At 57.2% G+C, this 27,311-nt stretch overlaps 1 protein-coding gene across 1 annotated transcript in view; it reads left to right on the forward strand.

Annotated features, from left to right (window-relative positions):
• Positions 1–593: 593 nt before the first annotated feature.
• WNT3A (Wnt family member 3A) overlaps positions 594–27,311 on the forward strand; it is a 39,029-nt gene continuing 12,311 nt past the window's right edge. Inside the window, exons 1-2 of the mRNA XM_045566728.1 lie at positions 594–705; positions 13,272–13,513. Coding sequence (XP_045422684.1) covers positions 635–705; positions 13,272–13,513 — 313 coding nt within the window. The 5' untranslated portion in view covers positions 594–634. The remainder of the gene's footprint in view (positions 706–13,271; positions 13,514–27,311) is intronic.

The following is a 27,311-nucleotide window of genomic DNA, read 5'->3' on the forward strand; positions in this document are numbered from 1 at the left end:
CTTCGAGTCCCACCAGGAGCGCAGAGCGCGCGGGGCTCCAAACCCAGGAGTCCCGAGGGGCGCAGCCCGGGAGCGTCGAGAGGGCGCCTTCAGACCGCGCAGTCCTGGGTCCCCCACAGCCGCACAGCTGCCTGCAGGTCTGGCGCGGCGCCGCGCACACCTGGACACCCACGCCCCCAACAGACCTCGCGCACCCGCGCACCCTTAAGCGCACGAGCACCCTGCGGACGACCGCAGCACCCCCGCGCTCGCGCACACCCGCACAGCCTCGCGCACCCACGGCCGCAGGAGGGGCCAAAGCCGCCGCCGCTCCGGCTCCCAGGGCCCCGCCCGCCCCCGCCTGCCCCGCCCGGGCCCGGGCCCCGGCGGGCGCCCCCCGCGGCGCTGCCCCGCCCCCGCCGCCCCGCGCAGCCCTGGGCCTCGGCCCGCCGCCCGGCCGCCGGCCCACCTGGCGCAGCGCCGCCCTCGGAGGCCGCGCACACCCGCGCACACCCGCGCACCCCGCGCACCCCGCGCACCCAGCGGCCACAGGAGGGCCCAGCGCCGCCGCCGCGCCAGCTCCCAGGGCCTGGCCCGCCCCGGCGCTCACGCTCTCCGGGAGGACTCCCGGCCCTCCGCGCTCTCCCGCCCGGCGATGGCCCCGCTCGGATACTTCTTATTCCTCTGCAGCCTGAGGCAGGCGCTGGGCAGCTACCCGATCTGGTGGTGAGTGAGCCTGCTCGCGGTCGCCCCTGCCCCTGTGCGCCGCCCCCCCCACCTCTGCCCAGCCAGCAGACGTCCCCTCCGGCATCGACCCCGCGGTGGCCCGGAGCTCGCGTCCGGCGCCTCCCGCTCGGCGTGCCGCGGGCGGGTGGTTTTCCTGGACGGCAACTTGCGACCTGTTCGGGCCTCGGCTGGGGCGCGGGTGGCAGAGCTTCCGGGGAAATTGTTTCCCGGGCCTGGGTTTGGGCGGGGGTGGGGGTGACCGTGAAGGTCTCAGCTGCCCCGGGCGTCGGACAGGGCGAGCGGTGGGCTGTGGACAGGCGCGAAGGGGGTCGGCCCGCACTAATGCCAAGGACACAGGCAGCTCGAGGCCGGGGCACAGGCGAGAGTGGAGGACAAGCTGGAGGGAGATTCACCAGAGACTTTCCTTAAGGACCATATCTTACACACACACACACACACACACACACACACACACACACACACACACACACACACACAGACGCTTTAAAACAAAGTCGGAGAGACAAGACCGAACAGCTCGGAGCAGCGCAGTTACGTAAAGACAGCTGGGACCGGGCGGGGAGTGGCGGAGAGCCGGCGGCAGGGCGCACGGGGGCCAGCTCCCGGCCCTGCACGCCTCCCGCCGCAGTGCGGGCGCGGGGGTGCCTAGGGGTCCCCTCTGCAAGCCCCCTGCCTGGATCTGCCCGGCAAGGAGGGGCTGCTCTAGAGAGAGGTAAGGTGAGAGTTAAGCAAAGGGTTCGAGGGCTCCTGAGCGAGGGGCTCTGGGACCCGCGTCCGAGAGACGCTGCGGTGAGACCCTCCTCAGTCTGGCAAGCGAGTTCCGATAAGCCGGAGGAAGAGTTCCCGGGGGCCTCGTGTCTCCCCCGCACAGAGCCTGGGGAAGGGAGAGTCAGGGTGACCCTTCCTCGAGGGTGCGTGACTCTGCGGAGACCCCGCAGAGAGGCGTCTCCCCAGCCCCGACCTGAGGGCGCGCTGGGGTGCCCGAGATTAGATGAAGCAAGTGGGAGGAAAGCGGGCGCCGGGAGCCGGGGCGCACCGCCTCTGGTGGAGACCCACAGTTGGAGAGAAGCCTCCCGACAAACAGGCACACTCCCCCCGCCCCAGGAACCGTCTCCGACGGCTTGCCTGGAATTATAATAATTACGCCGAGGGGAAGGGGGGGAGACAGAGCGAGCCGAAGTACATCTAATCCGATAATAATTTTTCTCTTCGAGATGGTTCAGGAGCGGGGGCTGCCGGGGTAGGGGCGCAGCCGGGCGGGTCGGGGCGGGTCGCGGAGCCTGGGAGAGGCGGGGAGGCGTCGGGGACCGAGTGCTCCGCTTCCCCGGCGGCACCCGCAAGGCGCAGGGTGGCCTACCTGAGCGCCAGCGGGGGCAGCGAGCCCCGGGGCGCGGGGGACCCTGACGCGCGTCCCGCGGGCCTCAGGGAGCCGGGGGCAGCGCGTCCGAGGGAGCACCGAGCGCTGCCAGCTCCGCGCCAGGCTTCTAATTAGAACCCGCCGCCGCCGCATTCCTGGGCGCAAAAGGAAGCGCCTTCGCCCCCGCGCTCCGCCCTTAAAGGTCACCGGCCTCCTGGCTGCCCCGAGCCCGGGATCTTTGTCCTTTTGCCCCTGAGGGTCCACCCGCGAGGCGTGTGTACCGCCCGTTCACCTGGACCCCAGGTGTTCCATCCTGAATGGACCCCGAGACGGCCTCGGGTACCACCGGGCGTTCTCCGGGTGAAGCGGGAAGAAGAGTCCCGCCTTCCTCGACCCCTTCCCATCAGGAGTCCCCCGCAGCCCTGTGGCCTGGGGAGAAGGGGAACCGCACCTAATGCTGACGGGGTGGATGTGGCAAAGACCACCCTCCGCCCGTCTACACCCCACTTTGCTCTGTGGGATTCCCACACTTAGGGATTCTCTGCCCGCTAGGTCGGGAGCTGGTGCCCCGCAGACCAGGGGGCTCCGGGCTTGCCTCCTTCTTGCTGCCCTTTCTGCCCTCCGCAGGCTGGACAGGAGGCGGGTGCTGTCCCCATGGCACAGGCAGGTTAAAGGGGAAGGAGACTGTCCCAGGGCCCGCTGGCTTGCAACTTTACACAGCTGGGAAGGGGGGGCTTTCTCTCTCCCCACACACTTCTGCCTGGCAGAGCTGGGGCGGCTCCCCCTTTCTCCCGCATCTCCCTGCCTGGGCCACCCCCCCCCATTAAGCATCACCCTGTGGGGGGAAGAGAAGGACCTCGGCCCCCGCGGGGTGGGCTCCCTCCCGGGCACACAGCAGGCCTGTGGGAGGGGGTCTCTTTATAACTTCTCACCCTCATCCTCAGCCTCCCTAATTGGCCGGTTTGTTCCACCCTCCTTCTCTGTAAAGCAAAGCCGATTGCCCTGTCCCCAAACACATCCCTTGCATAAGAAAGTGAAAGTGGAGACAGGCAACCTCCTCACCTGGAGAAACAAAACCAGGAAACAGCCCAAATTGGGAGTCGAGTCATTAGGCTTTTGAAGTGGGCCTTGGTGGGAGGGTGGAAGGTGTTGCCTGGGCAGCTGGCGGCCCTGCCTGCCGCAGCGGCACCCCGTGGGAACGGCTGCCCGGCGGTGTCTTTAACCCACTCTGGCTGCCAATGCTCCGAGCGGCAGAGAGACGCCGGCCTGAGATCAGAAGGGTCCACGGCCACACAGACCTCTGGGAGGGTCTGTTCTGGGCTCCTCCTGTGACAGAGGGAGCTGGGCATGGGGCTGGGGGGGGCAACTGGACCAAGGCCTGGGTACTTGACCACCCACGGGGCCACGGCCCCCACCCCTTGCAGTCCCCTTGTCCCAGCTGAGTTCTGGTAGGATTAGAATTGATGGAAGAGCCGTGAGAACAGAAGACCAGGCCCCTGGCTGAAAGGAGTCCCAGGTCTCATGAGACAGCCCTCCCCACGGGCACCAAGCACTCCCTCCTCCTTCCAGGGGTCGGGTTGATGGCATCTTGTAATCTCCCCAGTGCCCTAGCCAGGCCCTAGAGGTCAGCCTGTGTCCCCCTCCTCCCCATGGTCCAAGCCATCTGCAGGGCCTGGTGTGACGGAGGCCAGCACCACCTCGCAGCCCAGGGCAAGCTCCTGCACCTGCCCATCCCTGCTGCGCCCATGGGCTCCCCGGCACAAAGGCTGGGCCAGGGTAGTGCCGTGTGGGGCTCTGCGTGGCCTTCTGCCTGCCACTGGGTCAGCTCCATGGCCTTGGACATGCTTCCTCCCAGGGTCCCCTGGTGTCCCTCCAAGCCATGTGCCCGAGTCCCTGGAATGGAAGCACATCAGTGACCCCTATACCTATAGGGCCGGCTGCACATTCCTCTGCTGGGCACATGGGACCCTCCTGGTCTCTCACCAGCCTGCCCGCCCACCCTCTTGGGCACAACCAACCTCCTGGGAATTAGTGCTAACCTTTCTTCCCTCCCTGCTTGGTCTGGAGGGAGACCCTCACCCCCAAAGGCCCTGCTCAGACATCACCTGCCCCCCACTTTCTGCATCCTCCTTGCCTCCCCAGTGAAGGGCACAGGGCACAGCTGTGCCCTGCCAGCCCCTCACACTTGTGTCTTACTGGTCCTTGTTGGCCTGACTGCAGCAGGGAGTGGGGTTGGGGTGGGGAGGGTGGGTGAGAACCCACAGAGGGGGTGCCAGGGAAGGGAAGGGGTCAGGCTGGGGCACTGAACATACCAGGCAGGGAGTGGGCTGTGGCATGGCTGAGCAGGGGCCGAAGGAGCCCAGCCTGGCAGGGCAGGGACAGGCGGCACGGCCCTCACTCCCTCCTCTTCCTCCTCCTCCCTTCTCCCCAAACCCATGTGTCTTTTTCTTTCTCTGGGTCTCTGTCTCCATGTTCTGTCTCTCTCAGTCTCAGTCTGTTTCTGTTTCTGCCTCTGTCTCTCTGTCTCCCTCTCTCTCTGTGTCTCTGTCTCTATCTCTCCATCTCTGTCTCTCTCAGTCTCTGTCCTTCTCTGTCTCTATCAGTCTGTCTCTCTCTGTGTCTCTCAACCTCTGTCTCTTGGTCTCTGTGCCCCTGGGACTGGGGTTAGCAGTAACTACCTCATAAAACGAGAGGAGTCGAGACCCCAGGCCAACTCCTTCTGGTGCGGTGGAATCTCGGGGTGCTGGGGGCAACACTGCGTCTTCAGAACCCCCAGCACACAAGCCTTTCCCAAGGGGCCAGATCAGAAACAGCCACATGCCCAGCATCTGCAATCAGATGGCCTGTCCCACACGATGACCAGGACCAATATCGGATATCGATCTGCCGCATGCCCTTCCAGGATGCCAGGCCTGTCCACCAGGGGCTTGGGGTCTCCAGCCAGGTCATTGGGCTGGTTGCCTTTTTCCTTTTTTAAAGATTTTGTTTTCTCTGCATAAACCTCCTAGAGTCCTTTGTAGCAGGAAGAACAGGATGAATAGATACAGTCCTAATGAGTGTGATCTTAGGGGTGGTGACCACTTGCTGACCGCTTCTTCCGCTGAGTCCCTCATGCCAACTTCCGGCCCACGGGATTGGAAAGCTCCATTCTCCCGGCTCGGACTTGCTGTCTCAGTCCAGAAAACCCGATCGGTACTTCTCAACACATGGCCGATGGTCCAGAGCCCGTCTGTGAAGAAATAAGAATGGAAGTTGGAAAAAAAGTTTTTTTACTTTTATATTTATTTATTTATTTATTTGAGACAGAGTCTCGCTCTGCTGCCCGGGCCAGAGTGCCATGGTGTCAGCCTAGCTCACAGCAACCTCAAACTCCTGGGTTCAAGTGATCCTCCTGCCTCAGCCTCCCAAGAAGCTGGGACTACAGGCATGTGCCACCATGCCCGGCTAATTTTTTCTATATATATTTTTTTAGCTGTAGAAGTCATTTCTTTCTATTTTTACTGGAGACGGGTCTTGCTCTTGCTCAGGCTGGTCTCAAACTCCTGACCTCGAGCGATCCTCCCGCCTCGGCCTCCCAGAGTGCTAGGGGAAAAAAAGTTTAAAAGTGCTTGGTGACCTTACAGCAGTTTGACACTTTTTATGTATTTTATAATAATGGATTGGAAATTAAAAAACAAACCAACCAAGACTGTATTTGCCCCCTTTGGTAGTTCACGGATTGGAGTGGCGGCTGCGGTGACGGTCAGGAGACCCGCCTGGTGGATCGCGGTGGTGCCGGGTGGGGAAGCGGGGTGGGACCTCGGTGTGGCCCCACAGGGGCCGGCTGGGCGCACAGGCTGCAGGTGCCAAGAAGGCAGATCTTGGCTCGGGGTGAGAAAAGGCCTCCTAAGGATGTGGGCCAGTGCCAGTAGTGGGCCCTGGGAGAAAGTGAGGCTGGCTGAGAGAAAGGGGTCCCTTAGACACCACTCACAAGGGACAGCTGGACGGTCCCCAGTCACTCGGGCAGCTGACAGTCCTCCGGTACATCCCACAAAACCCCCAACCCCGCGAGATGCGGTCTGAGGAAACAGAGTTCAGCGTGAGAGCACTGGGCTCAGTCTCGCAGGGAAGCGTTGGGCCCCTGGCACACAAAGGGGCCCGACGTGGCTCTGCCCACCTGGGCCTGCCTCCCCGAATCCTGCCGTGTCCCCTCCCACCTCACTCAGCCGGGGCCCAGGCTCCGGCCCGGCGTGGCACAGAGAGGCCCTCAGGCTGTGGAGAACGGCTGACCCTCGCCTGCCGTCTGTTCAAAGGGGGGCCTGTCCCTCCCTTTGCGAATAGGCACCTGTGTCATTGGGGCTGTGACATTCAATGAGGGGATGGAGGGTCCAAGTTGTGCATCAGTCTCCTTCCTGGCCTTCCTCGGGGTCCCCCATTGCCGTTCGGTGAGGTTGTGTCGAGCGAACAAATGAATAAATGGACAAAGAGAACCTTGATGAAAAACAGACCTTGGTTGAAACAGCGTGAGCTTGGGGGACAGGAGGACCCGATTCAATATGTCTTGACAGCCCTGAAGCTGGAGCACAGGGACGCTGCCTCTGCCTCAGTCTCTCTCCCGGCCTCCCCAGGTGACACCCTGGAGGTGTCTCTCACGTTGGTGCTTCCACATTCCTTCCCCGCGGAACGTGCTGCCGCCGCCCAGGAAAAGCTGGCAAAGGCATGGCCGCGGGCACGGGAGCCTCTGCCGCCTGCCAGGACTCGCTCGAAGTATGTGTCAGTAATCCCAGCCCGGCCGGCAGGGCAGGAGGAGGCGCGGCTGGGAGAGCTCCAGGCAGGGCCCTGCAGCCCGAGACGGGGATTGGGAGGCCCCCCCACTCCGACACCCAGGAAGGACCTGGGGACCTGAGGTCTTGGGGACGCTGCCTCAGCTCAGGAGGGGCTCCGGCACCTGGGAGTGGTCTTCCTAGCTGCTCCCATTCCTGCCCCCCCCCCAAGAGGGTGTGAAGGGAAGCCGGAACCCCGGCTAGGGGGGTCTCTCAGGCAGGCCTGCACCCTGGGGCAGCGTTCCAGAGAGGCGAGCTGAGGGGCCGTTGCCACTGATGGGCGAACACCCCAAGCCCAGGGTCTGCGGACAGAAGGTTCTTCCCTGGCCATGGTGAAGCCCTGATTTTAGAAGGCAAAGATTCAGGACAGGGTGTTTTCTCCAGAGGCTCTGAGAAGGAGAGACCCCCCAACCCAACCAAGGCCTTCCGTGTGTGGCAGAGACCCCAGCCGCAGGCGTCCTTCTCACCCCCTGGCACCCACCTCTGTGCTCTGGAAGGAAAAGACGGGGCCCCCGGCCTCAGGAGAGGGATCCCCCTGCCCCAGACCCGAGACAGTGCAGGAGGAGGTGGGCAAGTGCCAGGGGGTTCCCGGGAAGGTGGCTGGCTGAGCAAGACGAGGGGCACAGACCCCTCCCTGAAGGGGGCAGCCCTGGGCCGTGCCAGCCCCTGTAGGTGGAGCCCTGGGAGCCGCCCCCACTCCGTTCCATCCACTACTGCCCTCCTCTCTTGGAGCTGTGGGTAAAGGTCCAACCACTTCATTTGACAGACAGGGTAAACTGAGGCCCAGGAGGGGAGAGAGAGAAAGAAGAAACAAGCAAGTGAATACCAGAGCTGGAGCTGGAGCCCACGTCCTGAATTCCAGGGCCAGCGGATGCCATGGGCTTCAGCACCCCTGCAGGGCCCCTCCCTGCAGAGCCCCCTCTCCCTGCCTGGACGTACGCACACGTGGAGAACTGCCGTTACATTCCCTGCTCGCTGCCGGAGTCCCCGTCTCCCCAAGAAAACATGCGGGCTATGCCCCTGATGCATAATGCTCCGAGTCTACAGAATTCTACTGCAAAGAGAAACGGAGCCAGGACTTGAGAAAGCTCAGAGCCTGCCGGCCCCAGGAAGACTTGCAAGGGAATGGTGGGAACAGATCCAGGGGGCTCTTGGGACACCCACGGTGACAGGGGAGAGCTGTGCCAGCCTCACCAGGCCCTGCCTTCTCCCTGAGCTGCCACCCTCAGAAGTAGCTAACATTCCGCAGTGCCAGCACCCAAGGACAGGGAAATGCACGTGGGACCAAAGAGAGGCCCAGGCCACCGTGCTGGGGAGGACAGCGTGGCCCAGGCTGGGAGGGCCTGCCGCCCGCCTCCTAGTCCTGGGCCAGCCTCCTTCCTGGCCTGCATGTCACAGCCAGCGTCCCGGCTGTGTGTATGCCTGGCGAGGCGCCCGGCCTTTCAACAGCAGCACGGGAGGGAGGAAGAAAAACCATTAGCGCTTGTGGGCTGCGGGCGTGGCTCCCACGGGCTCTGGCCACAGCTGGCTCTGTGGGTCTGGAGACCACTGGGGCACTTTCCAAACTGCATCCACCCACACGTGTTCTGAACCAAAGACAGTGGCCTCCCCTTCAAAACAAAGTATTATTGGGGGTAAAAAATAACTAATAGCAATAATGAAAACATGGAAGCAAAGACCAGCCCGTGATCTTAGCCACTTTTCCCGTTTTTTGTAAGGATCAAAATAGCTTGTGTTCTGCTTTTTGAAACTTGCTAAACATCTTCTGCATTTCTGGGACCCTCTAGACAGTTCTGTGAGGCTCCGTGGCACTGAAGCGCTATAATCCACCAGCCGAACCCCGTTGGCCTCTCTGCTGAGTGGAAGTTCCCTCCGGAGCTGGGATTCCTGGGGAAAGGCACAAAGCGAGAGATGGCGGGGTAGCTCCAGGGTGCAGGGGTGCATTCCCTTGGGACACTGATTTTGCAGGCCCGGGAGACACCAGGTGTGACATTCGCTGGGCAGTTAAAATTCTAGCTCCTCAGCCGGGCGGCGGCTGAACGTGGGAATGTGGACAGTTCCTGGGACATGGGCCCCACCATGGAGCTGGCAGCGCAGGGGAGACGGAGTGTGTTCCTCGCCGGGTGAATCACAGGAGTGGGGCGGGCAATGGGTGCAGGAGGGCGGGTGGCCTCAGCCCCTCCCTGGGGACTGGGCAGGACCCACCCACCACCCTGAGGCGGGGTCCAGACCTCACCGCAACCCGGACAGATGGCATCCAGGGAGTGAACGGGGACGGGGGCATAAGTGGTTCGAAGCTCCTCCCGTTCCCCACGCTCGCCTGAGCCTGAGCCAGGACACCCTGGCCCATTGTGCGAGTGACCCCAAGGATCGCCCCTCCACCCCAGCAGGCGGGGCTGGGGGAGGCGCCGGGGGTGGGGGGTCATTAATAACAGCAGCGATGCTGGGACGTGGTGGAGAAATACCAGCTTCAGCAAGACGCCCTTTCAAGGGCACAGGTGCCAGACTGGTGGGAGGCAGGCGGAGAAACAGGGACGGGCTCAGAGCCGATGGCAGGCAGCTGTGGCTCTGCCTTGGATCCCCGGAGCTGGCACCACAAGGTGTCTGAGGTGGTGGCATCCACCTAACATCTCTTTCTGTCTCTCTGGGCCCAGGAAGGTGTTGGGACTCGGAGGAAGCCGAGGAAATCTGTTGTAAGCGGAGGGAAGGGAGATGGCGAGTCGTAACTCCTGGCGCTGTGTGGCAGGCGGCCACACCCCGAGGGCCGAGTCCTGCAGGCGGCAAGTCTGGGTGGGCTCCCTGTGTTTCCTGCCCGGGGTCTTGCAAGGCCAAGAGGGCTGAGGAAGAGCCTGCTGCCGGCGCCACCCACATCACCAAGGGCCAGTTCCTGGGGGTTGTGTATAGGACCAGGTCCCCAGCACCAGTTGGATGTCGCCCGGGGGGTTCTCAGCTCCGGGGGCCGCGCTCTGGTCCTCGGTGGGCCTGTCCTCCTCAGAGCCTGCAAAATCCCCAGGCTTTGGGTCTGTCCGACTTCCGAAAGCTCATGTGTGATTGGACGGACACAGGTCGTCTGCCCTCGGATGTGAAGGGCGTCCCTCACGCGCACAGTCCCGGCCTCGGGGAGGGGCTTTGGGGCCTATCAGAATTCTGGGTTTGGAGAGGCTCAGGGGACAAAATGGGGGGTGAGGCAGGGAGCAGTCTCCTCACAGGGTGAGTGGCCACCTTCTCCACTCACCCCGCCCGGCCGCCGGCCAGCAAGCCCAGGGGGAGCAGGCGCACCTGGAGTCACACGGGTGCTCCTGAGCCGCCTCCGATCACAGCTCCCGCCTGGCACTTTGAAAGACGACGGGAACGTCACCTGTGTCCACCGGCCCCTGCCAGCAGTGGGGCTGTGCCCTGTCCAGGAGTGGAGGGGACATACTGCAGCAGCAGCCGCAGTTTCTGGGACGTTGTCCCTGGGAGAAACATACTCTCGTCTCAGTAGCGGTTGGTGTGGAGATGACAAAATGTGGTCTCTGCTCTCAAGATACCCAGAAACTCTGCCACGAGGCGGGAGCATGAAACGCACACACACACGTGCTAGAAGCTCGGCGGAGCTGTGTGGCAGCACTCCCGGTTCCTCGGAACCACGGCTTTCCTCTCCGCTCTGTCCCTTGTAACAATTTCTTTCTGCTTCCCTTGTCCCAGGGAGGCTGACCCAGGAGGGTGTGGGAGGAAGAGCTATGGGTCATGGTTTTCCGACCATTCATACATTCGGGAGCATCTATGTTCTCCTTGGATGAGAAATGTGGATCTTGGAGGCTTTCTGGGGACGAAATGGGGGGACGATAGTGCATGCCCAGTTTGGACTTTTTTTTTTTTTTTTTTGAGACAGGGTCTCATTCTGTCACTCAGGCTGCAATGCAGTGGTGTCATCACAGCTCACAGCAGCCTCAAACTCCTGGGCTCAAGTGGTCCTCCTGCTTCAGCCTCCTGAGTAGCTGGGACTACAGGCACACACAACCACGCCCAGCTAATTTTTTTGTATTTTCTTTGTAGAGATGTGGTCTTGCTGTGTTGCCCAGAATGGTCTCAGACTCCTGGCCTTATGCGACCCTCCTGCCTCAGCCTCCCAAAATGCTGGGATTACAGGAGTGAGCCACCGTACCCAGCCTGGACTTTTTATATGATTTTCTTTAAATAACCCAAGTGATTTTTCACCCACTCCCTCACCCAAGAGCATGCCCCAGCTTTCTGCCCTCCCCGGGCAGGGCCGGCATGGTGCATTGCCAGGCCTTCTAGGGGGCTGGGCTCTCTGTCAGAGGAGAAGCAATTCCAGGAACTTGAGAGGTGCTGGGGTCCGGAGAACCCAGGGGAAGCCCACCCCCCGCCCCAGTTCCAGGAGGGCGCGGGCAGCGGGGGCCCCAGTCAGAGCTGCAGGAGAGGGGGAGCTGCACCCCGGCCAGCCACCTGCACCCCGGCCATGCTCTCCCAGGGCCACAAGCCAGGGCCTGCCCAGGAGGAGGGCGGGGCAGGGGACAGAGCCCGCTGACTCAGCATTGCCCCAGGAAGGAGGCTGGGCAAGGATGCCCCCGAGACCCCGCTCCGCTTTCCCTGGGGGCCACAGACAAGGCCACCCCACTGTGCCCCGCAGGCAGGGAGGGGACTGAGGTGTCCCCTGGCTCTGAGCTCTCTGTGGAGGTTGTAGGGTTCCAGGGGTGGGCAGAGAGGATCCCTGGGAACCGGCCACGTCCCCTGAGGCAGTTCCTATTCACAGACAGAGACTCATCGTTTTCTTTCTATCTAAACAGACTCCTGTGCTTTCCACTCACTCTAAGTCTCAAGTAAACAAACACATTCAACAAGTGGCGTTTTTCCTTCCTATGGACAGACACCCTTTGCCCCTCCGCAGCTGAGACCTGGGACCAGCCCTTCTCAGATGCACTCCCAGACCTCAGCCATGACGTTCAGATCTTTGTCCCCACGACATTCCATCCGGAAAATTTTCAAACACACAGAAATGATGCAGCACTTGGACAGCAAATCCCTGCGGACCCACAACTCACACCTGGGGTGACCAACTTGTCCCGGCTTAAACACAGAAGCTCCAGCAGGGTACAGTGGCAGGCACCTGTAGTCCCAGCCACTGGGGAGGCTGAGGTGGGAGGATCGCTTGGGCCCTGGAGCTCGAGGCTGCAGTGAGCTATGATGATACCACGGCACTCTAGCCTGGGTGACAGAGTGAAAATAAATAAATACATTGATGTGCAATTTTGTACAGAAAAATGGAAGAACTTAAGTGTGCGGTTCAGTTCGTTTCAATGTGAAACGCCAACAGCCCAACTGAACACAAAAACACTTGCGCCCATTGGAGCAGGGTGGCCCTGCAGAACTTCCCCGATGACAGGAACATTTCCAGCCTAACGGTCCCCAACAGGGTGGCCACGGCTCACACCCGAAGTGTGAAGCAGGGCTGGTGCCACCAAGAGACTGCCTTTTACAGTTTTTGTATTGTAATTACTTTAAAACTTAACTACACTAATTTCACAGGCACAGGTAGGGGGCTGGTGCCTTTTGCAAAAGCAGAGTGCAGCCTGGGAGCTGTTCCCTCGTGCCACCCGCAAAATCGAGGAAGTGAGGCAGCCGCTGTCCCGATTCTTCTCCCCAGGGATGAGTTTTGCCTGGCCTGGGTCTCACGTGGAGGGTGGCGAAGGGCCCTGTCTCGGCATCCCACAGCTGGGACCCGCACACCCCACTGTGGATCTGTGTCCCTTTTTTCTTAACCTCTGTGCAGTGTGGCACGGCAGAGGCAAACCACTGTTTGATCATCCACTCTCCTATTGACAGATATGTGGGTAGCTTCCAAGTTCTCGCCCTCACGTCTGAAGCCCAGGGAAGATTCTGGAACATGTCTTACCGTGGACGTGTGTGTTGCTGTCTCTGGGTAGACAGCCAAAACCGTGCTCTTGGGCTCTCGTGGTGGGTAAGAATCTGGCAGTGACGTTTGCCCCCCCGGGTCGTGCCCACCACGCCAGGAACCCCAGATCCAGTGCGTTGGTCCCCGGGCCACCCTCTTCACCTGTGCCAGCCCTGCTGGCCCTGAGTTTTCGGGTCTCTGAGCTCACAGTGGCTTCAGGCACAGCCCCAGCGCGAGCAGGTTCCCTGCAGCTGGGCAGAGCGGGAGCCTGGGGCTGTCCCACTTCATGCTGCAAATCTTGACAGTTTGTGTTTTGAGCTGAGCGTCGGGTACCGGGGAGAGCAGAGTTTGGCCTCTCCTTAAAATTGGATTTCCTTCCGGGTGGAAGCTGTGCCTTGCCCCTCTGAATGCACTCGAGCCCCCAAAGCAACGGGTCTGTCCACCCGCCCTGGACAGGGCTGGCGCATCACTGTCTCGTCCTCCCCTGCAGGTCCCTGGCCGTTGGGCCCCAGTACTCCTCCCTGGGCACCCAGCCCATCCTGTGCGCCAGCATCCCGGGCCTGGTACCCAAGCAGCTGCGCTTCTGCCGGAACTATGTGGAGATCATGCCCAGCGTGGCCGAGGGCATCAAGATGGGCATCCAGGAGTGCCAGCACCAGTTCCGCGGCCGCCGCTGGAACTGCACCACCGTCAACAACAGCCTGGCCATCTTCGGGCCCGTGCTGGACAAAGGTACGGGAGGGCCCAGCAGGAGGGTGCGGGAAATGCGACTCCTTCTGCCTCTGCCCAGCATCCCGTCTGCTGGGCGGCTGCAGGCGGCTCCCCAAGCAGGGGGGGCGTCGCCGAGCGGCCTTCCCCAGCCCACCCAAGGTGGGGGATGTCTGGAGCTTGGGGTGACTTGGCCCCGTGGGATCATTCGGGGAGCCTGCCTCCTTCCCCTCCCCCAAAAGGAAAGTAGACGACCGTCCTAGGATGCTCAGACCGAGGCTGGTCTGGACGGCTTCTGGCCAGAGCCAGGGCTTCAGGAGGGTCTTGCAGAGAAAATGCAAACCTGAAAAATACCACGAGAACGGAGAGGTTTTGGGGCCTCTCAGGGAGAGACAGGCAGACAGAGACAGAGAGAGAGATGGAGAGATAGAGGAAAAGAAGAGAGACACAAAGAGAGACTGAGAGACAGAGAAAGAAATACTGAGACACAGAGACAGAAATACAGAGACAGAGAGAGACGGAGAAGGAGAAAGAGAGAAAGAAAAAAAGACACAGAGAGACAGAGATAAACAGAGACAGAGGTACTGAGAGAGACAGAGATAGACAGAGAGAGACACAGAGAAAGATAGAGACAGAGAAAAACTAAGAGAGACAGAGATACTGAGAGAGACACAGAGACAGAGACACAAAGACACAGAGACAGTGCATACACAGAATGGCAATCTTAGCGCCTTTGTTAAAGAAAAATTGAGGTGAAATTCACACAACACAAAAGTAGCCATTTGAAAGCACACAGTCCCGTAGCATTCGTGCATTCACAGAATGGCGCAACACTCGCCACTGTCGTTCCAAAATATTCTCATCCCCCGAGGAGACCCGTACCCATGAAGCCGTCACTCCCCTCCCCTGCAGCCCCTGGCGGCACCGCTCTGCTGTCTACGCATGTGGCTTTGCCTCCCATGGACATTTAGTGGGAATGGAACCACTCGTGATGTGTCCTTTTGTGTCTGGCTTCTCTCACTGGCCACACTGTCGAGGGCCATCGATGCTGTCGTGGTTCCAACACCTCATGTCCTCTGATGGCTGAATAATGTTCCACTGTGGGACGGGCCACATGGGCCTATTCATGCTTCAGGCGTTGGACACGTACATTTCCCCACCTCTCGGCTACTGTGCATAATGCTGCTATGAATGTTCTTGGGCGAGCGTGTGTTTAGACACCTGTTTTCAAGTCTTTGGGGGTGTATAACCAGGAGTGGCATTGCTGGGTCACAGGGTGATTCTGTGTTTAGCTTTTTGAGGAGCCGTCACACGGCCTCCCACCGGGCAGCACCACTGTGCATTCCCACCAGCAGTGTGCGAGGGTTCCAGTTTCTCCACATACCATATTTCTCCATGTACTATTTTCTGTTTTGTTTTGTTTTAAATTTTAGCCATGCCATGGTGTGTGAAGTGTCCCTCCTTGTGGCTTTAATTTGCATTTCCCTGATGGCTAATGATGGTGAACATCTTTCACGGGATTTTTGGCCATTTGTATATCTTCTTTGAAATGTCTCCAAGTCCTTTGCCCATTTTTAAAATTGGATTACTTGTCTTTTGTTGTTGTTGAGTTGTAAGAGCTCCTTAGATATTCTGGATACCAGATACTTACCGCACATGTAATTTGCAAATATTTTCTTCCATTGTGTAGATTCTCTTTTTGCTTTTGTGAGAATGCCCTTTGATACACAAAAGTTTTTAATTTTGGTGAAGTCCAATCTTTTTAGATGTCATATCAAAGTGAACACCACCCTGTCTAAGGTTGCCAAGATTTGGACCTATGTTTTCTTCTAAGAGTTTAATAGTTTATCTCTTACATTTAGGTGTTTGATCTATTTTGAGGTCATCTTTGTATATGGAGTGGGGTAGGGATCAAACCACATTCTTTTGCATGTGCAAATCCAGTTATTCCAGTACATCTGTTGAAAGGACTATGCTTCTTCCCATTGAATGGTCTTGGCACCCTTGTTGAAAATCAGTTGGCCATAGATGTGTGTGTTTATTTCTGGACTCTCAATTTCATTGTATTGGTCTATATGTCTACCCTTTTGCCAATACCACACTATTTAGATTGTTGCAATTTTGTAGTATGTTTTAATATTGGGAAGACTGGGTCTTCCAACTTTGTTTTTTCCTTTCAAGATTGTTTTTGCTATTGTGGGTCCCTTGCAACTTTATATAAATTTTAGGATCAGCTTTTCCATTACTGCCAAAAACAAAGGCTATTAGGATTTTGATGGGGATTGCATTGCTTTGTAGGTTGCTTTAGAAAGTATGGCCACCTTAATATTAAGTCTTCTAACATAGGAACATAGAATGTCTTTCCATTTATTTAGGTCTTCTTTAATGTCTTTCAGCAATGTTTTGTAGTTTTCAGGGCATGAGTCTTGTACCTCCTTGGTTAATGTGTTCCTATTGATGCTATTATACAATAAACCTGGGAAGACCACAGTGCTGGGGGAAGGCTGCTTGGGCAGAGGCAGGGAAGCTCATGTTGAGAAAGTCCTGTCCAGGACTCTGCAGTCCTGGGGGTGCTGAGCCTCCCCGCCAACGTGATGATCTTAGGAGGTGGGGCCTCTAGGAGGTGATGAGGTCATGAGGGTGGAGCCTCATGGATGGGATTAGTGTCCTTATAAAAGGGACCCCAGAGAGACCCTCACCCCTTCTGCCATGTGAGTACCCAGTGAGAAGGCACCACCTGTGAATCAGAATGTGAGGCGTCACCAGACACAGACTCTGCCACGCTGTGATCTTGGACTTCCAGCCTCCAGAACTGTGAGCAATAAACTTCTGCTGTGCATAAGCCGCCCAGGCTATGGTATTGTGTTAAAACAGCCTGCACAGACTAAGACACTCCCTGTCCCCTCTCCAGCCCACTGCTGCCCACCCGTCTCCTGGCTGCTTCTCAAACACGGATCATCGTCCAACCTCTGAGGCCTTTGCACTTGCAGGTCCCTCTGCCAAGAACACCCTTTCCCCTGCTGTCTGTGACTCCCACCCAGTTCCCTTAGGCCTCTGTTCTCACACATCGAATAATGTGGCAGCACCCCTAGACCCCCTCGCCAGGCTTCACAGCCTTCCCCCACCCAGCTTGGTGACACCTGAGGAAGGAAGGAATGGCCTATTCAGATTCAGCAGCTGGAATGTGAAGGAAGGAAGGAGGGAAGGAGGCCAAGAGAAAGTCTCCAAGGGACAAGTCAGGGGTCCTCGGAGGGAAAGAAGCTGGAGCTGAGGGAAGCTGAGTGGTGGCTTCACTGTGACCTTGAATGAGAGTCAGCTCACTTCCTGGAACATCAGCGTCCCCATCCATAAAATGGAAGAATAATTGCAGTGTGGCTGACTTCACAGAGCTGCTGGTTGGGGTAACTACATGGTGCGGCTCCCCTGGGGGACAGCCACTCCTGTGCACACAAGCAGTGAGGTCCCAGGGTGGTGTGGCTCATGGAGTGTGTCGGGGATGTGTGTGTGTGGTGTGTGGTGCACTGTATGTGTGCACGGATGTGGTATGGTGTCATATGTGTGCATGTGTATACATGTAGTGCATGTATATGTGGTTTGGTGTGTGCACATGCATGTGGATGTTGTGTGGTGTTTGTGTACATGTGTATGTGACATGCATGTGCGTGTGTGTGTGTGTATGTGTGGTGTACTTTCCACATGAGCATATATCAGAACCTCCTTCCTTTTTAAAGCTGAGTAATATTCCATTATGGATAAACTACATTTTGTTTATCCATTCATTAATTGATGGACATTTGGGTTGTTTTTACTTCTTTTTTTTTGAGACACAGTCTTGCATTGTTGCCAGGGCTAGAGTGCAGTGGCGTAATCACAGCTCACTGCAACCTCAGACTCCTGGGCTCAAGTGATCCTCCAGCCTCAGCCTCCCGAGTAGCTGGGACTGCAGGTGAACCACCACATCCAGCTAATTTTTTCTATTTTTAGTAGAGATGGGGTCTCACTCTTGCTCAGGCTGGTCTCAAACTCCTGACCTCAAGCAATCCTCTCATCTCACCCTCCCAGAATGCTAGGATTACAGGCATGAGCCACTACACTCAGCCTGTTTTTACATCTTGACTATTATAAATAACATTGCTTTTTGTGTGGACACATATTTTCAATTCTCTTAGGTATATACCTAGGAGTAGAATTGGTGAGGGGTAGAGGAACTGCCAAACATTTACAAAGTGGCTGCAACATTTTCCATTGCCACCAGCAGTGTATGAGGGCTCTGATTTCCACATCCTCACAGCACTTGTTATTTTCTGTTTGTTTGTTTTAGTCTAGCCATCCTAGGGGGTATGAAGTGCATTTCCCTGATGGCTAATGATGTCGAACATCATTTCATGTGTATCCTTTCAGGAGAAGTGTCTATTCAGTTCTTCTGTCTACATTTAATTATTTGTCTTTGTGTTGTTGAGTTGTAAGAGTTCTTTATAAAATCTGCATACAAGTCCCTTATCCAGTATGTGATTTGCAAATACTGTCTCCCAACCTGTGGGTTGTCTTTTCACTCTCTTTACAGTGTCCTTTGATGCACAACAGGTTTTAATTTTGAGGAAGTCCAATCTATTTTTTTTTCTTTGGTTACTTGACTTTTGATACCATATCTAAGAAACAACTGCCTAACTCGAGGTCATAAGGATTTACTCCTATTAATTTCTCTTGTAAGAGTTTTATAGTTTAGCTCTTATATTTAGGCCTTTGATCTATTTTGAGTTAATGTTTGTATATAATGTGAGTCAGGGGTCCAGTCATGTTCTTTTGCATGTGGAAATCCAGTTATTCTAGCACCATCTATTGCAAAAACTATTCTTTCCCCATTGAATGGTCTTGGTACCCTTGTTGAAAATCAACTGGCCCTAAATGTATGGGTTTCTTTCCAGGCTCTCTGCTCTATTCCATTGGTCTATATGCCTGTTTTCATGCCAGTGCCATGCTGTTTTGATTACTATAGCTTAGTAGTATGTTTTGAAATCAGAAAATGTGAGTCCTCCAGCTTTGTTCTTCTTTTTCAAGGTTATTTTGACTATTTGGAGAGCATTACAGCTCCATATGAATTTTAGGATTAGTCTGTCTATTTCTGAAAAAAAGGGGGGGTTGGCGCTTGGATTTTTAGCAATTGTGTTGAATCTGCCAATCAATTTGGGGAATAGTTTTCTATTAACAATATTATGTCTTCTGATCCATGAACATGGGATATCTTTCCATTTATTTTAATTTCTTCCAAAGACATTTTGTAGTTTTCAGTGTACAAATCTTGCACTTCTTTTGTTAAATGTATTTCCAAGTATTTTATTCTCTCTGATGCTATTGTTTCATTAATCTCATTTTTGGATTGTTCATTGCTAGTGTGTAAAAACCCAACTGACTTTTAATATGGCTCTTGTGTTCTGTCACCTTGCTGAAGCCATCTATCAGTTCTAATAGATTTTTTGCGGATTTGTTAGGGCTTTCTACATGTAAGATAGTTTTACTTTTTCCTTCCCATCCAGATGCCTTTTATTTTGTTTTCTTTCTTAATTGCCCTGGCCAGAGCTTCCAGTACCATGTGAATGGCAGAGGTGCAAGTGGCCTTCCCTGTTTTCTTTCTAATCTTAGAGAAACAGCTATCAGTCTTTCCCCATTGGGTGTGATTTTAGCTGTGCCCCCTTCTTGTTTTTTGAACTCTATATAGCCAGATGTAAAAAACCTGGTTGGCATAAACAAATAGGTTAAATGGAAGAGCTGCATTATTATGTGTCTCGCAATTCTTTGATTTTTTTTTCAGAGTTATATGTGCCAAAAACCAAACCATGACCTATTACCAAAACATTTTGAAAGTCTGTCAGTACATGACTCTATTAGGACCTCCTTAAATTTTGTGGAAAATAGGGGTTTGGACACACCTGATTTTCAGAAGTCCCAGTTATTATTGATGGCTGCCTTTCTTGATTTCTGGGACAAGCTCCCCAGGGGTGGCATGCTCCAGGAAGATCGAGGAGTCTCCCAGAATGAGAGCTGGGATCCTCGAGGGTCTCCCAGGGGTCTGGTGTGTGACAGCATCCTTCTATCTCATGCCATTTGTGACACATGCGTGGACAGCACAGTGGTGTGCTCTGGCACACAGCAGGTGCTCAGTAAAGACGTGCTGCGTGAGTGCCCTGAGGACAGGAGTGCCTGCCTGGGGGATCCCGGGAGGATTTCCCAGGGGAGGTGGCACTTGGGCTGTATCCTGAAGGATTTTCTTTCCTTCTTTCTTTGAAACACAAATATCCACTGCTTTCCAGGCACTAAGTGTTCAACATGCAGTGGTCAGTTGAATCCTAATTACACCCAATGAGGCTGGCACTGACCCTGTTTCACAAATGAGGAAACTGAGGCACCATGGCAAAATGGTGACTCCAGCCTTGGCAGCCCGGCTCCAACATCCCTAGGCAGAGGGCAGGTCAGACCAAGGGTGGGGTTGAGGTGGGGGGCGGTCCCAGGGATTGGGGGGTGAGCAGAGACCCCAGGTGGGGCCCAGCAGTAACGTGGCCAGGAGCCTGCAGGGAGGGCAGGTCCTCTGCTCCTCTGCAGGGGGCCCCCTCACTTCCTGAAAGCCACCTGCAGGCTGGAACCTGGACTGTCCAACCTCAGCGTCCCAGTTCCTAGGTGGATGCTCTCCAGCACCTGGCATTGCCTGCGCTGGCCCCTCTGCAGAGGTCTGTTCCCCACCCCGTCCTACCCACCTCCCCTGGGCTCTCTCTGGCTCCCTCCCCTCCACCTGCTCTCCCCTTTCCCCTTCTGTTCCAATACTCCCACCCTCCTCACCCTCCTCTGCTCCTTTCCACTGGATGAATGTGGTCTTGGACCCCTCCCACCTCCTCTGGCTGATTTGATTTAAATAGTCAGGGGCAAGCCCCAGCCGCCCCCCAAACTGCCTGCCGGGGGGGACTCAGAAATGGTTGGAGTCTTGGTGGCCAGGGGAGGAGGAAGGGGCCACCAGGCACCCCAGAGAGAGGTCTGCTCTGCCCCAGCCTGCCCCCGGCCATGCTCTCCGTAATCAATCTGATTGGATTAGGGTCAGGGCGACCCTAATCGTGTCAAAGGTCATCCCAGGCTTTGTGGCAAGGACCACGGGGTGCCTGGCCACCCCTGCTGAGTCGGCCTCGTTGAACAGAGTTTAACTTGGCTGGAGCAGAGAGGCCCAGGCTGCTGTGTGTGCGTGCATGTGAGTGTACTTCTCAGTGTATGCATTGTGTGGGTGCATGTGTGTGCAAGTGCACCTGTATGTGAGTGTGCATGTGTGTATGTAAATGTGTATGTATGTGCCTGTGTGCAAGTAAGTGCATGTGTGTATACATGCAGCGGCATGTGAGTGTGCATGTGTGTGCCTTGTGCAGGTATGTGCATGCATGTGCATATATGTTCCTGCATATGAGTGTGCATGTGTGCCTGTGTGCAAGTGTGTGCATACATGCATCTGCATGTGAGTGTGCATGTGTGTACATGCATGTGTGCATGCGTGTGTCTGCATTTGAGTGTGCATGTGTATGTGTAAATGTGTGTGTGCCTGTGTGCATGTGTGTGCATACATGCATCTGCATGTGAGTGTGCATGTGTGTATGTGTGTGAGTGTGTGCATGTGTGTGCATACATGCGTCTGCATGTGAGGGTACATGTGTATATGAAAGTGTGTTTTGTGTTGTGTGTGCATATGTCTGCACATGTGTGTGTGTGTGCACTGTATGAACATGTGCATGTGGGGCATGTGAGGACATAACAGAAGGAGCGCATGCTCACACCGCCTGCTTCCAGGCTGGGCACCATCCACCTGGCCTGGGGCTGGAAGCCAAGTCCACCAGGCTGAATCTGGGAGAAGCCACCAGCCCTTGGACTGTGGGGTTTGGCCACAGAAGCTGAGCCCAGGCTCTGAAGAGCTCTCTCCTCTTGGGTCCACAGGTAGCAGGACTATTCACCCTGCCTGGGGCGGAAAGCATTTGAGGAATTTTGAGTGTGCGGAGACTGGGCATACAGTGCAGCTTATCTGTCCCCTGGGGCAGGCCCCGGGCACCTGGAGGGCCTGCTTTCCCTGCAGAGCTGGAGAGGCCCCCTCCTGACCTCTGGCAAGGTGAAGCCGTGGGAGGACACAGGCACAGAGGTTGGGCAGGGACAGCCAGCCACGCCTGGGAGGCAGCGATACCAGGACACCTAGCAAGAGGCGAGCACAGTGGACACAGTGGCCCAGAGCCAGGCCACTCGTGGCTTTGCAGGGAACCAGGCTTGCTGGAGGCCAGCTGGGGCCTGTTCTCCTTAGAGAAGTGGACAGGGGCCCTGAGGGGGTGAGGGCCAGAGCCCAGGGACCCCCGATGCTGGAGCCTCCACCTGTGCCCACACACTCAATGCCCTCTGTCCCCCGTGGGCCCCAGTGCCGGGGTCAGGAGCCTCCTCCGTTGCAAGAGGATGCAAAGATCTTGTTTCCCAGTGCAGCTCCCCACGGACACCTCCCAGGGAAGTAGGGCTGGCCTCTCTGCACCCCGGCGGGTGGGGCCTGCAGGCGTACGGCTGTGCGATGGCCGATGGCCGGGCTCTTTCTGGCCACGGGGTCCCCGTGGAGACCTCACTCACCTGGGTGGCCTCTGCCGCAGCCCCTGACCCCGCCCTGGGCTGACCTGGGCTGCCCTCCCTCCCCTGTGGACCCCAGGCAGACCCCACTCAAAGCACACGGTGGCCAAAGCCCGGGTCGGTGCCCTAGGACCCCTTGAGCGCCAAGGTTACGGGGCGGCCGGGCTTACGAGCGCTGGGTTCTCAGAAAGCGTGTGCCGTGTGCTAAGACGAGCTCCCGGTCTCCGCGACTTCCCTGGTGTCCTTGGCGGGTGGGGGAGCCTCGTCCTCTCCCCGCAGAGTCCCGGGAGTCCTCAGGGGGTGGTCCGCCGCCTCCGCCTGGCACCGGGGTGGTGCGCGCGCGCCGGGACGTCGCCCGAGAGGGCAGCTCTTTAGGGGATCGGCGTCCCCAAATCCAGGTTGCGACCCCTGACCGCCCCCCCAGCGGAAAGTGTTGCCGTTTCAGACGCTTTGCGGGGCAGGTGGGGGCTCCCCCGGCCCGGCGGCCTCCCCTCCCCGGTATATCATTAACTCCCCGCAGCGGGAGGGGGGACCCCGGCCGACGCCCCGCTGCGTCCGGCTGGGAGCACAATGTCCCGGCGACGACGACAAGATTAAGCACCAGGGGAAAGCGAAAATGCTGTTGGCGATTCACACGCCCTTCGGGGTGTTGAATCAAAGCGTCTGAATAGGGATTTCCCCTCGCGCCCGAGGGCCTGGCGGGCGGCGCATACTTCCAGGTTGCTATGACTGGCCTGCGAGCGCCTAATCACCGACCAGGGGGAAATTCATATAAAATATCGCCGGCCATTGTGGGCCTAACTCGGCGTGACAGTGGCGCACAAAGCCGGATTCCTCCGCCCCAGCTGGTGCGCCAGGCGCCCGACCGCGCGGGCCGCCCGGCGGTGTCAGGGGCCGCGGCCGCCGAGGGGCGCGGGCCGCATTCCGCGCTCAGGTGGCTCCGGGGCCTTTTGTGCAGGACGCCGCCGCCGCGTGATTACCAAATGCCACCGCGACACCCCCTCCGGGCCGCCTGGCTCCTCCGCGGCCTGCACGGGGCCGCGGGAACCGGACGCGGGCAGCGCGGTCGCAGGGGAGGCGCCGGGGCGTCGCGCGCCCCCAAACGCACGGCCGCGGCGGAGGCGGGGCGGGGGGCTCCGGCGGAGGCTCGTCCGTCTGTCCCGCGGCGAAGGCTTCTCATCTCCCCCTCCTCCCCGCCCAGCAAGGTTGGACCCACCCACTGGAAGCCGGGTGAGGAAGGATTGAGTTTGTCCTCTGGCACAGGCGGTGGTCCCCAGGGGACTGTGAGGTCGGGAGCGCCCACCGTGGCCCGCAGGTCCCTGACCCATCTGAGCAGGTGGCCGTGGCCAGGCTCCAAGGCCCAGTCCCCTCCGCAGCCTGCCTTGGTCTCTCACCCGAGGTACGGGGTGGGCAGGCAGGAGACTGGGACGCCCAGGGACGGAGGGTCTGTCTCCTGTGGCCTGTGTGTCCCAGGTGTGGCCAGGATGCAGCATGTGAGGGGACCTGTGTTGTCCCAGACCCTCCCAGACTCCCGGAGGCCAGTCTCTGGGCACCAGCAGCTATGACAGGGAGAGGTGCTCCTTGCTGGACACATCCAGGGCAGGGCTGCGACAGGGCTCACAGACCAGGCTAGGGCCTGGCCTGTGGGGCCGGGGATTTGCCCTGCAGACCTGGGCCAGAGAAGCCAGCAGGGGCGACAGCAGCAGCGGGCCCTGCTGTGGAGCAGAGGGCGTTTGCTGTCGGTGGTAGGGATGTGCACGTTCCAGGTGGGGAGTGAGCAGAGATCCCCTGCTGGGGGTGGAGCAATGCTGGGGGTGGGGGTCGGCCCAACGGGCTGGAGATCATGGTTGTCCCGTGTGCCCCTGCGGGAGGTAGGGGTGTCAGCACTGCCCGGAGGAGAGCTGCAGAGGCTGCAGGGCCTGAGGGGAAGGGCTGGGAGAGTGTGGGCCGGCACCAGGGAGAATGCTGTGCACAAGCAGTGCCCCCAGCTCCAAGGAAAGGTGGTCAGCTGCCCCAGGATAGGGCCAGAGAGGCAGATCCACGCTCCCCCTTCCGGGGCCGAGCCCCAGCCTGGCCACAAGCTGCCAGCAGCCAGGCCCCTGAGCCCCAGTGCCTGCAACAGAGGGACCCACCTTCAGGTAGGTCAGGCTTCAGCGTATCTCAGACCCCCACTATGGTCAGCCCCCCTGCTCTCCTGGCAGGGTCCTGTCCAGCCCTGGCAAAGTCCTTGCCATGCTGTCCGTGGCCTCCTGTCTGGTCACAGTCCAGAGGAGGGAGGTCAGAACAGGACAGAATCTGAGCCTTCGGGCTCTCAGCCTGGGCAATGTGACAGAATCACATGGGGGCCCTTTCACAGGTGGAGGTGTGCTCCCTACCCCACTGAGAACTGCTGAGCCCGAGTCCCCAGGGGGCCCTGCAGAGATGCACTGCCCTCCAGGTGACCATTACTGGGCAGCCCAGGCCCAGTTCCCTATTGGGCTTCCCCGAGGGGCCAGCCTGAGTGAGCCCCTGCAGACAGGGCTCCCTGCCTCCCCAAGGAGCCGATTTCCTGGTCTACTGGTCGCATTGGAGCAACAACCCTCTTCCCTGGAACCGTCTCTTAGGGAACCCCTTGGAGGCTGACAGGCATGTCCCAGGAGTCCCAGGCTGTCCCTCTCCTCTCCCCAGTATCAGCCCTCACAGCCATCCCCTCCCAGGAGAGTGCAGACAGCGTCTGCGCCTTGGCCGTGGGGTGTGGGGCTGAACCGGGCAGGTGGACTCCCCACCCCCTCGAGGCTGCAGCCATGGAAACACCCAGTGGAGCTGCAGGAGCCCAGGATGGTGGGTGTAGGAACCTCTCTTGGGACCCCTCTGTTGGGGCTCTGCTGTGCAGCCTGGTGTCCATGGCTGACCCTCTCTGAGCCTTCTTCCTTCCGGGCCTGTTCTCTCATTGGTAGATGAGAGGTTTGCCTGGATCCAATCTTCCCACTGCTGTCCCCAGGCAGGGCAGCACCTTCAGTCTGAGCACACATCCGTCCCTGCTGAAATGGCCTCTTGGGTTACCTCCCAGTGCGAATGTCAGCTCCCCGGGGACAGAGGCTGCAGCCTTCTTGTCTACTTAGAGCACAGTCAGTGCTCGGCAAATAGCGGCCAAAAACCAGCCTCATGGTGAAATATGAAAGGCAAGGACCTTGGAAGGATTTGTGCAAGTATGCTTCAGTATATAAGAGTTTTGGAAATATATCCTCCCTGTTTGGTGTTAAAAGTTTCCTCTTCTGAAATTATGATGATAGTTACTTATATGTCTTAGCCTCTCTCAACAAAATAAAAACATTTGGCAGTCCTCTGTCAGTCCCCAAATGATCTCTGATACTTGACAAGCCCGTGAAATTCAAATCTAGAAACAAAACGTTTGTTAAAATCCCACTAGTCCAAAAGTTCTGAGACCCAGAGAGGCAAACTAACCATCAAAGCCCATCTCATGGTTCCCTGTATCTGCGAACTGCACTGCCCTCAGGGGTGATGGAGCCCTGCCGGGCAGTTCTTCTGCCCTCCAGCAGATGCCCGCCTGTCACCACACAGAACTCCCTCAAGTACCCAGACTCCTTCCGTCCATCCACCATCAACCATTCACTCATCCATCCATCATCCAGCCAGCCAGCCATCAACCCATCATCCATCCACCCACCCACCCATCCATCCACCATTCATGAACCCATTATCCATCCATCCACCCACTCATCCATCCATCGATCAAACCACCATCCACCATCTACTCATCCATCTGCCATCTGTCAGCCCATCATCCATCCATCCAACTATCCACCCAGTCATCCAGCCAGACACCATCCATCATCCACCCATCCCAGGCCTGCCCCAGAGCTCATGTTGGCAAGGCTTGCTGTGTGTCCTTGTCCCCCCTAGTCTTTCCTTCATGACTTATAAGCTCCCAAAGCCAGGTGGTTCAGCACAGCCAAGGCAAAGAACCTGACTTACAATGCAGAGCCTCCCACTGGAGATAGGGAAGGCTTCTCCTGGTTCATTCTCCTTCCCAGGACAGGGATTGCCTCCTCCTGATGGTGGGTCATCCAGCCCCTCCTTATTTCCCACCAGGAAAGGAAGCTCCTTCAACTTTAGAAAGCCTGGGCTGTTAGAAATTGCATCATACTGAGCAGCAATCCACTTTCTTAAACATTTCTTATCATGGTTCTTGAGAGTGGGTACCCTGCTTCTTACTCATCTCATATTCCCAGGTCTGAGCCTAGTGCCTGGCTCATTATGGACTCTCAGATCCTGAATGGATAGATGAAAGATGCATGGATGGATGGATGGATGGTAGATGAATGGATAGATAATGGTTGAATGGACAGATGGTGGATGGATGGATGAATGGGTGGATGGATGGATGGATGGATGGATGTAGATGAATGGATAGATAATGGTTGAATGATTAGATAGTGGATAGATGGATGAATGGGTGAGTGGATGGATGGATGAATAGAGGGATGGATGGATGGATAATGGATGGATGGGTGGATGGATGGATGGATGGATGTAGATGAATGGATAGATAATGGTTGAATGATTAGATGGTGGATGGATGGATGAATGGGTGAGTGGATGGATGGATGGATGGATGAATAGACAGACGGATGGATGGATAATGGATGGATGGATGGTAGATGAATGGATAGATAATGGTTGAATGGATAGATGATGGATGGATGGATGAATGGGTGGGTGGGTGGATGAATGAATACAAGGAAGGAAGAAAAGGTAGATAATTAAGACTTTGCAGGAGCTCAGTAAACAACTGCTAAATGAGACCACAGCAAGTTTCTGGGGAAGACAGTTTTCCCAGGTGGAAGATACTTCCCTTACAGAACAATTTTATATGTGATTTCCTTTCTTCTTCCTTTCCCCACACCTGATCACAGTGTTAGAACAAAAGTCTTGGGCCTGAACAGGGCATCCACACTCCTCCCCAGGCAACTTGGCCAAATTGGCGGCATTTGTCTCTAAGCATCCCATCTTACTGCTGATAGAGAAGATTTTCTTGCTTTCTTGGGGTGGCTGGTGCTTCCCACGGGCAGGGTGCCTCCCTTCCAGCTCCATCCCTAGCTGCCTCTGTTGTGTCAACAAAAGCAGAAACCTCTGACAAAGGTATTGTTTGTGGCAGAGAACTTGGCTGTGATTGAGGCTGGCTGCCAGGAGGCCA

The sequence above is a fragment of the Lemur catta genome, chromosome 13 (genome assembly GCF_020740605.2).
Source record: "Lemur catta isolate mLemCat1 chromosome 13, mLemCat1.pri, whole genome shotgun sequence".
Lineage (NCBI taxonomy): Eukaryota > Metazoa > Chordata > Mammalia > Primates > Lemuridae > Lemur > Lemur catta.